The sequence below is a fragment of the Chanodichthys erythropterus genome, chromosome 22, assembly GCF_024489055.1.
Source record: "Chanodichthys erythropterus isolate Z2021 chromosome 22, ASM2448905v1, whole genome shotgun sequence".
Lineage (NCBI taxonomy): Eukaryota > Metazoa > Chordata > Actinopteri > Cypriniformes > Xenocyprididae > Chanodichthys > Chanodichthys erythropterus.
In genome coordinates this window covers 117,462-128,249 of record NC_090242.1, presented here as the reverse complement: position 1 = coordinate 128,249, position 10,788 = coordinate 117,462, and the positions used below count along the sequence as shown (strand labels likewise).

The window sequence follows — 10,788 nt, the reverse complement described above, 5'->3', positions numbered from 1 at the left end:
GCGTCTATTTATAATACAGGGGGCGGGACGCTTTAGATTCTAGAGAGCATCTGATTGGACAGAACATCTGATGAGAAGCTGAAGTGCAGCTTGATGTCATCAAAATTGGCCTAAGTTAAAGACTGTAAGTTTTGAACACTTATCCTCTCATGGGATAGTAATGTCCAAATGCACACTTCAGAATCTCACCAGCAGTAATAGGTCACCCGGGGATTTTAGCCTACTATTTATCGAATACTATGTAATTGGACATAATACTCTGTTGGCGTACTGTTTTTTGCATACTATATAGTAGGAAATTATTTAATTTTGGACGCAGCGAAAGTCTTTGAAGTGCTTCAGACTAATTTTTTCAGACTCTGAGAAATTAAGTGATATTAAATGTATGAAAATGAAATGTTTTTTGACCTCAGATGCATGTAAACCTGTTGCAGGAGACAAAATTAGGAGCCTTTTAAATAGCATAATAAGGGCATTGCATTTAGCATCATTTATCAGCAGGTGGCAGCAGATGATTTTTGCATCTGCTAAAATCAAACAGCTCAATGCAAAATTAGTTTTCTGATTTCACAATTATTTTGTTTGCATTGTCACTGTATTATGAATGTATAATTGGTAATTATTATTGTTTGTAAAGTTTTAGTGAATATCAGAGAGATAAAAAATAGAAACATCAATCTGAACAACTAAACAAAACTGACTTCAAGTGAAAATCTTCTAAACTCTCCTGATGATTGACATACTGATTACCCTCATTGATGAAACTGATGCTAATCAGCAGTTCAACAAATGGAAAATGGAAAACTGCTGTAGAAAATTTCAAAAGAATTTTGAGGGTCAAAGATCAAATGATCATTGATTACATTTGTTTGTGGTCAAATCTGTTCTTGTGCATCTGACATGACATTAATATTAACACCTATTATTGCAGCAGTCACATGGGTTGCTAAAAATGTTGTTTGACAAATGTCTTATACAAGCAAAACACCCAAATCAAACAACTGTTTGATCAATAAGAGGTTATCAGATATGTTTGTGCTGCTTTAGTCAAATCTAGAGTAGTTCCCAGTTTAATCAATAATTGAACTTTGACATGGTCCCATTCAGAGCACTGACAGTTGTCTGTGTTTTTTTAAACTACCTCATCATTTTTTGGGACAAATTTGCTAAAATTGCCAGCAAAAGCTTTTAAAAAAAATCTATTGTGTCTGTTACGGGTGGCTGGTAGAGAGATGAGGCAGATACGGATTTCCACAATAATAGACACTTTACTTCAAACAAATGGCAAGAAACACAGACAGACACCTTAAAACTGAGAACCGACAAGGAGTGAAAGGAGTGAGTGCAATATATGGGGAGTGCTGACAATAGAGTCCAGGTGCAGGTGATGAGTGATGATGAGGAGCTGACGAGGGAAGTGAGTGCCGGTGTGGAGAACAGGAGGATCATGGGATATGGAGTCCAGGGAAACAAGGGATCTGTAACAGTACCTCCCCCTCCCGGTAGGCGCGTCCTCGCGCCGTAGATGTAACAACCGGGAGGGGGGCGGGCGCCCTGGAGACCTCAAACCGGAGCAGGGGGAGGAGTAGACTGGAGTGGAGGTCTCCTGGGCAGGTCCAAAAACCATGGCGGGTCAGGGGCCGAAGGCGGCCATGGCGGGTCAGGGGCCGAAGGCGGCCATGGCGGGTCAGGGGCCGAAGGCGGCCATGGCGGGTCAGGGGCCGAAGGCGGCCATGGCGGGTCAGGGGCCGAAGGCGGCCATGGCGGGTCAGGGGCCGAAGGCGGCCATGGCGGGTCAGGGGCCGAAGCCTTCGAGGCATTGAGCCCAGGCGACGCTGAAGGACCGGCGGGAGATGGCGGAATCCACGGCTCCGCCGACCGAAGCGCAGCCGGGGCTCCAGAAGGCCGCAGTTGAAGCAGGAAGACATACAACAAAACGAACACCGGGGGGAGTGAGGAGGCCAACTGAATCCGAGGGACGGAGTGACGGAGTGGAGACGGAGGAGTGTAGTCCAGAGGGGAGGGCAGGCTGACGAGTGAACAAGGTGTGAGTGGAGGCAGGATGGATACTGGTGAAACTGGTGGACTGATGGGCAACGGTGGAGCAGAGGGAGGTTGGAGCCGGGGTGAAGGTAAATCGCCCAGAAGTCCGAGGTGGAGATCTGGGCGAGGGGGCTTGAGGTGGAGGTTCAGTGTAAACATAAATGGGAGGAGGCGGGAGAGGGAGGCAGGGAGGGAAAACAGTCTTTGGGCTGGATATTACAATAACACAGTTCATAATAGGAGTGGGCTCGGCGGCGGCGGCAGGAGCTGAGGGCTCGTAGGCGGCGGCGGCTGGAGCTGAGGGCTCGTAGGCGGCGGCGGCTGGAGCTGAGGGCTCGTAGGCGGCGGCGGCTGGAGCTGAGGGCTCGTAGGCGGCGGCGGCTGGAGCTGAGGGCTCGTAGGCGGCGGCGGCTGGAGCTGAGGGCTCGTAGGGGGCGGCGGCTGGAGCTGAGGGCTCGTAGGGGGCGGCGGCTGGAGCTGAGGGCTCGTAGGGGGCGGCGGCTGGAGCTGAGGGCTCGTAGGCGGCGGCGGCTGGAGCTGAGGGCCAGTTCATTCCCTCAAATACAATTAAGATCCCCACAGGCACTGGAGCGGGCTCTGGAGACACTGGAGCGGGCTCTGGAGACACTGGAGCTGCTTTCTTCTTCCTCCTCCTCCACTTACTGGGCCCAGTAGAGGAATGTGGGTCCAGCATGGGGCAGGCAGGGAGTTCGCTGGAAGGGTATGCGGAGGAAGCCGGAGATTGACTGACTGACCCGGCCAACCGTGATTCTGGATGAACTGGACGACAACACTTATCCTGAACCCTATCCACGCAGAATTTGGTGCCATTTAACCACAAAATCAAATTGATAGTTTTGCTTAAGGAGAAACAAAAAACAGGTTCATCAAAATGGATAGTGTCGTCATCCAATCCATCCAAAAACAGGGAGATCAAAACTGCTTCAGGCCAGTCAGACAAATAAGCGAGCTCAACAAACTCCTCCACATACCTCTCCAGCGAACGACCCACCTGAAGGAGCCCGATAAGCCGCTCGCCAGCTGACAGGGTTGTAGTGTGAGGCATGGGAGAAGTTGGAGCCTGGGAGACCGAGAATCCCTCCATGTTGTGGAAATCCAGTCGGTTTACGGTCGGTTCTTCTGTTACGGGTGGCTGGTAGAGAGATGAGGCAGATACGGATTTCCACAATAATAGACACTTTACTTCAAACAAATGGCAAGAAACACAGACAGACACCTTAACAAAACAGAGAACCGACAAGGAGTGAAAGGAGTGAGTGCAATATATGGGGAGTGCTGACAATAGAGTCCAGGTGCAGGTGATGAGTGATGATGAGGAGGATTATGGGATATGGAGTCCAGGGAAACAAGGGATCTGTAACAGTCTGCCATAAAAAGGAAAATGTGGTTCATAAATGTATTTTATCCAAATGCATTTTTTTAGAGGCAGTATTTACAATGTGCACCAGGATGGCCCTAAACACAGAAGCCCTAAACTAAAAAAAAAATATATATATATATATATATATATATATATATATATATATATATATATATATATATATATATATATATATATATATATATATATATATATATATATATATATATAAATAAAACACACAAAATAATTATGAAAGAAAATAAACAAATAAAAATATATTTGAAATTTTGGGGCAAAACAAAAAGGTGGAAAAATACTTTTTTGCCCACATTGTTGTTCAAGGCTTCAATAGGCTTCAAATGTGCAGAATAAATAAATATATGACCAAATTTAAATATTTTAAAGATGTTTATATATAATGGACTATATATTACTTAAGTTAATTAATATATATGAATAGATTCATTATTATACATTATGTACAGCTACAGTAGTTTTAGTAAACGTGTATTTTCCTTTCATTTTATATTATTTAATATGAAATGAAGGGAAAATACTCGTATACTAAAACTAATTTAGCTGCTGCTAATAATAGTAACAGTAATAAAACTTAGAAAAAATAATGCGCCCCAGCCAAAAAAAAAAAAAAGTAAAAACAATATGGGGCTTTGCTATAAACACATGCCAATAAAGTACTTTGAAATTGAAAAAGGAGCGAGAGAGAGAGAGAGAGAGAGAGAGAGAGAGAGAGAGAGAGAGAGAAGCTCATTGGCAGTGCTCACCTGATTGCGGGGCTTCTTTTCATCTTCTGCCGCATCAAAGGATCATTTCGCCCGCGGCGCTGAGAATGAAGTGATCCCCGCATCGCGTCACCTGCATTCTTACATCTACATTGAAGCTTTTCATCCACAGCATGACCATGAAGAACAGCAAACCGATTGCTCTGGATCGGCGCGATATTCATTCCCTGCTGGATCTGATCGGTGGCTTCGGTGCCGTAGTCGCCGTGGGGATCATTGCCATGCTGTCGGTGTGCGCCGCGTTCTTCATTTTCCGATCCTTTAGAGGTCAGCGCGGGAAGGGCGACGAGAATAACGGGGACGAAACGGCTGAAGCAACGGTTGAAGGGAGCTCGGCTCGGAGGAGGAAAAGAGAGGGGGGTGATTATCGACCTACCGAGTCAACAGGTAAAACCGGACAATTGTTGAAGCACAGTAAGCTAAATATTGGTGCGCACATGTGCGAGACTTTTTTGAAATACCACACATAAAATATCACAGTAATAGATTATCACACGCGACAGCCATAAACGCGGTAAACAGTGAAAAGCTGTCCCGAGTGAGCGGCCCGCGCCGTTTTTGGCCAGTCAGAAAACTTAGCCAATCAGAAACGTTTTCTGCATGTCTATTATTTTGCGCGTTTACTGACAGAAATGTGGTTTTGGCGATGGATTATGTTATTGATTCTGTTATCATTATGTTTGTTTATTATTTTAGTCTTGAATTTAGGTCACACTGTCTACTTTGAGCAAGCAACATTTCTTGGGACACAGCAACAAATAGGATGATGTCAAGCTGTAAGGCTTCTGTTTTTAATACTTAATTAATTACATAAAAAAAAATCCAATAAAGTTCCAATAAAGCCACAGGTAGGCACAAATAATAATTATTGTTATAAATAACCAAAAACGTGGAAATACATTACCATTCAGATGTTTGGGGTCAGTCAGATTTAAAGGTAGGGTATGCAATTTGTTTCATAAACACTTGAAACTCTTCACGTCCTGCAGAAGAAGGGTTTACAGTAAGTATTAAAAAAAACATTATTTTTACGATTTAACGTAACGTATTTTACGATTTAACGATTTACTAATTTGTTCCCTCGATTTACTAAAACATGTGCATGATTTACTATTTTGTTTACTATTTTCTATTAACAAATTAGTAATTTGTGCACACAAATTAGTAAATCAAGGGAACGAATTAGTAAATCGTGCGAACAAATTAGTAAACTGAGGGAATTAAATAGTAAATCGTGCACACAAATTGGTAAATCAAGGAAACGAATTAGTAAATAGTGCGCACAAATTAGTAAATCAAGGGAACGAATCAGTAAATCAAGGGAACGAATTAGTAAATCGTACGAACAAATTTGTAAATTGAGGGAATTAAATAGTAAATCGTGTACACAAATTAGTAAATCGAGGAAACTAAATAGTAAATCGTGCACACAAATTAGTAAATCAAGGGAAGGAATTAGTAAATTGTGCGCACAAATTAGTAAATCAAGGGAACAAATTAGTAAATCGTGCACACGAATTAGTAAATCGAGGGAACGAATTAGTAAATCGAGGGAAATAATAGTAAATCGAACAAAATAATAAGTTACATTTTTTTTTTTTTTCTTGCATGTTATGTGTGGGGCTCCATATGTCTGTGGAAGTCTCAGGATCAAAAAAATATTGTCTAGTTATTAATTATCTAGTTGCATTTGGTCTGAATGCAGTGCCTTTCAGCAAATGTATTTCCATATGCTGATAGGCAAGACACAGACATCACATCAACACGTTCCATAAGGCTATGCAGTGATGTAGACAGTCACTGAGCGGCCAAAACAAAGCCGCCTTTTACTATTCCTCCTCTTGAAACTTTGCAGACTATGCTGTGCACGTTGATGTGTTTTGAAGGAGGTGTGGCTTTGGAGCACGCTCTGAAGGGAGGGTGGGATCTAATGTTTTTAAAGCTAGCTCGCTACTGCTATAGCCTCTCTGAAAATGCCTACCCTACCTTTAAGGTTTCCACAAAAATTTAAAGCAGTTGTCATTATGAAGGATCATGTGACACAGAAGACTGGAGTAATGGCTGCTGAAAATTTAGCATTTCACTGTATTACTGTTTTTGATCAAATAATAGCAGACTCGGTTAATGGGATAGTTCACTCTGATAAACACAATCGGAGATATATTAAATAATGTCCTGGCTCTTTCAAGCTTTATAATGGCAGTGAATAGAGGATGAGATTTTGAAGCCCAAAAAGTGCATCCATCCATCATAAAAGATATCTGCATGGCTCTAGGGAAGCTGTCGGAAGAAAGTTATTTTAATTTTTAAAGTTTTAAATATGGCTATTTTTCTTACACGAATGCATTGCTTCATGGATGTTTGCACTTTTTTGGGCTTCAAAATCTCACCCTCTATTTACTGCCATTATAAAGCTTGGGAGAGCCAGGACATTATTAAATATAACTCTGATTGTTTTATACACCGTCATATATTCATATACACTGAGGATGGTTTGTGGTTGAGTAAATCATGGGGTAATTTTCATTTTTGGGTGAACTCTCTCTTTAACAATATTAAAGAATTATACAGACCCCACACTTTTGAACTGTACTGAACAAACCTGCAGCATTGAGGTTTGTGTTCTTTGAATTCAGCTACTGTAAGAGGTCAAATTGAGATGAATTGTGATTAGTCTTTTCTTTCTTGCATCTATTAAACCATCTATACCATTCTTTAGCAAATAAACCTCTATCTTGAATATGTCCAAAACCTGAAAAATGTACCTTTACGCATAGTATATAGAGGTAAAAAAAAAAAAAAAAAGAACAAAAAACACCAAAGCATGTCCAAATGTTTGCGTAACATCCTTTGCTGGCTCTGATATTCCAAAATCTTTTTGAAAGTTCGACAATGACTCTTGTGTTCAGCTGCCAAAATACAAGTTGAACTGAATGTCAAAGTTAAAGGCCACTCTGATGCAGCATTTGATTTCATGATTTCAGCCAAAGCCTGAAACGTAAACTTACACCATACTCTTTTGCTGCCCTGTAAGCACTGGTATTTCCTTCTAAAAAAGCAAATCTAGTTAGTTAGTATACCAAGTTCTAAAGTCACAAACTCGTTCCCACTGATCTGAATTGTTGTTTTCCGTTCCCTAGCATTCACGTATCATGGTTTTTAGCTGTAACTTTATAAACGTTTGACATTTGCACGGTTACATTCCTGCTTGATTGCTGAGGAATTTTGATTGATTTATCAGTAGATGAATAAACATTGCACAAGTTCCATCAGTAAGTAATCTACTTCTAGCCACAGGTCATATTTACATTGACTATTTTAGATTTAAAAACAGTGACATGCACTTTTCCCATTACCAATCTTTCTTCCCCTTACAAAAATTGTTGAACTACCATAAAACTATTGGCGCAATGAAAACATAATGCACAAATTAAAAAAAAGAGAATGAAAAGGATAGAAAGAAAGAAAAAGACTATACATTCTTTGCTAAAAGAATTCCCATATAAATTTTTGAACATTTAAAGCACATATGACGTTGCTAATGCATTTTCTTCTCTTTTAGGAGAATGTCAGGATGAAAAGCAGGAGTGTTGCAGCGAATCCAGTAACCTCTCAGACACAGACAACATGCTCCTTTCTACTGAGATATCAGAGAAAGACCTGAATGAAAGCACTCTCAAAGACTTTGAGGATATTACAGATGAGCTTCTAATGGACTTAGAACCTGAAATGCGAGACAAAACGGATTCTGATCTGGATCAGTGTGTAGAAATGGATCCTGACGAAAACACAGTATGTGAGGATCATATTCAGCACGAGGATGATGATGATGGTGGTGGACGTGAGGTTGATGTGAGTGTACGATTGACACAATTAGATTGTCAACATGAGGATATTGAGGAATATCTCAACAAATCTGAGACGGGACTGAGTGGAGACACAGATGAACCATCTGAAACTGAAAGCGCTCAGGAGATCATTTATCAGAGACATCAACTTCATGTCACTACTCAAAGCAGTTCTTCTTCAGACCAAATGGTTAAACCATCCAATCCTAGTAAGATCCCATTAGAGGAAGACAACAAGATGTCAACAGTGGAGGAAGTGAACAAGAAGTTTGAAGACCACAATGACTGCCGTTTTCCACGAACAAATAACTATGATTGCTGTTGCTATGATAATAAGTCTATGGTCAACCACAGCAACAGGTTCGACTTCCACAACTACTTGGGCTTTCACCCTGATAATACCTTCCTTGTTGGGTCTTCAACACCGGTGAGCCTCTCACACAAGTCTGGTGAGAAGAAAACCAATGAAGATGGTGCGTCAATGGAGAAGAAACTTGAAAAGAATGAGATTAGCATCATGGATGCCATTATGGACAATAACGAGTGGCTAAATGTAGGGGCACCAGAGTTCAGAGATCTTCCCTGGCTTACGCCAACTGCAACCAGCACTGAAGAAAAACAGACACAATTTGGAAAAGAAGGGCAAGTCAAGACTGCTTTAGCCAAAAAGGACGAAGAACTGGCGAATAAAAGAGTAGCGACTGTTCTGCCTTTATCGCAAGTGGTTAACGTAACCTTCAGGATTCACTACATCACATACTCTCCTAGCCAGCTGGTGGCTGTTACCGGTAGCCTTCAGGAGTTGGGGGCCTGGGAGAGTTTCATTCCACTCCACAGAGCCAAGGACGGGTTCTGGGCCAACACTATCACCCTCCCTGTGGAGAGTCAGATGGAGTGGAAGTTTGTCCTGGTGGAAGATGGAAGGATCTCTCGCTGGGAGGAGTGTGGAAACCGCTATCTCTATTTAACAAGCCAAGATGAAGAAGTCTATCTTGAGAAGTGCTGGGGATGTTGCTGAACTCAGAGGTGACTATCTACGAACACTCTTAAAAATAAAGGTTCTTTATAGGCATCTATGGTTCTGTGAAGAACCAAAACATCAATGGAACCTTTCCTGTTCAATGAAAGGTTCTATGAGGAACCCAAAATGATTCTTCCATGGTATTGCTGCAAAAATCACCTTGAAAGGCCTGTTCACACTGAGAATGATAACTATAACGATAACTATATTAACATCCAGCGCACACCATCGTTCTGTTTATTATAAGCACGTGCTGCAGTTATGTCTTCCAATGCTTTAAATGCTCGAGCTCTTATAGCAGAATCGATTCTGATTGGCTCAATGATTTTATCATTCATCAACTGAAAAAAAAAATTGCTCGGAAATTGATTCCAACAATATTGTTGGTCTTTGCCGTTATAGTTGTGGACTCTGCTATTCTTTTATATTTAGATTGATTTTTAGAACTATATCTTTATCATCATAGTTAGTGTCCTTGGTGTGAACAAGCCTTTAGAACCTTTATTTTTAAGACTGTAGGGCTGCACGATTATTCAAAAAAAAAAAAAAAAGTTTAATTGCAATATCACTGCACTAATACTGCTTTACACGAACTCCATCTCTGAATCACATGCTCTGAGTTTGGATCGCTTTAACGTGAATTTGGGAAAGCAACATGCACCAAAAATTTTTCACATACTTGTAAAGAGAAGCGCTTAACAACAAAAGAGAAACTTTAAGTGCTCCTTGCAGTTTTCCTTCAAAATAAATGTTTGATGGTTTAAATATTAAAAATTAAAAATTAAGACAGCCATAAATATTAGTATTGTAATTTTATGGTTGTAAATTAAAATGATTTTTATTATATTATATTATTTTTCTTAAATGCTCATTTTTTATTTTACATTGATATATTGCAATAGTAATGTTTATTGTTTTATTTAATAATTTTTATATTTTACTGAGTAATATAACTATAATAATAATAGGAATTATTATTATTATTTCTATTATAAAGCTATATTTATATATGATCACAAAATTCTGGCCAAATTGTGCAGCCCTACAAACAACCACACCATCCCTGGATTTTTTTAAAGTGCAAAGCACAATTTGATTTCCCTCCAAATCGTGCAGCCCTACTATCATCTTCCAACTCTATACAGCAATAATAATCCATAGTGCATTATTGAAATCCAGTATGTAAGATTATATTACAGTATTATTGATTATTAATTAATTATTTCAATAAAGCATGAGGCTGTGGAACTGTTACTATAGCAATAAGATTATAACAATTATAACATATTACAAATATGCACTTTTTTACATCAATTAATGATATGTGTGTTAAATATATATATATATATATATATATATATATATATATATATATATATATATATATATATATATATAAAATTGTACTGAAAGTGTCTGCCCTTAAAACTATAATCCTGTAACAGCGGTGTACCAAAATTGAGAAAATCCACAAAAAATTCCTTCTTGCATAAGGGAAAAATCCTAATGCTTCCAGAGGTTGAAACATCTTTTTTGAAGTGTGTCTCCATTCTGAAAATGATTTGTGTGTGCACAATTAACTTTAGGCTGGAAACATACTCTATGCAAGTGCAGAAATGCCGACATGAACGCTTGGTTCATACAAATATGCAGTCCCACTGTACAAATATAAGAAACATCAGTTCTCAGGGG

The 10,788-nt window shown here is 39.9% G+C and overlaps 2 protein-coding genes across 2 annotated transcripts; one reads left to right on the top strand and one right to left on the bottom strand.

Annotated features, from left to right (window-relative positions):
• Positions 1-1,795: 1,795 nt before the first annotated feature.
• On the bottom strand, positions 1,796-4,325 carry LOC137013279 (uncharacterized). Its single transcript, XM_067376962.1, has 2 exons — positions 4,210-4,325; positions 1,796-3,428 (listed from the first exon to the last, which is right to left on the bottom strand). Exon 2 carries the CDS (start codon positions 3,146-3,148, stop codon positions 1,796-1,798), a length of 1,353 nt encoding a protein of 450 aa, XP_067233063.1. The 5' UTR covers positions 3,149-3,428; positions 4,210-4,325.
• LOC137012845 (uncharacterized) lies at positions 4,200-10,385 on the top strand. Its single transcript, XM_067376319.1, has 2 exons — positions 4,200-4,614; positions 7,790-10,385. Exons 1-2 carry the CDS (start codon positions 4,341-4,343, stop codon positions 9,091-9,093), a joined length of 1,578 nt encoding a protein of 525 aa, XP_067232420.1. The 5' UTR covers positions 4,200-4,340; the 3' UTR covers positions 9,094-10,385.
• The last annotated feature ends 403 nt before the right edge of the window (positions 10,386-10,788 follow it).

What these genes read in the sequence shown, in the direction of transcription:
- LOC137013279 (XM_067376962.1), bottom strand. Translation starts at nt 3,148, where the DNA reads ATGGAGGGATTCTCGGTCTCCCAGGCTCCAACTTCTCCCATGCCTCAC.
- LOC137012845 (XM_067376319.1), top strand. Translation starts at nt 4,341, where the DNA reads ATGACCATGAAGAACAGCAAACCGATTGCTCTGGATCGGCGCGATATT. An exon ending in TCGACCTACCGAGTCAACAG is followed by an intron (nt 4,615 to 7,789) that starts GTAAAACCGGAC and finishes CTTCTCTTTTAG; the next exon opens with GAGAATGTCAGGATGAAAAG.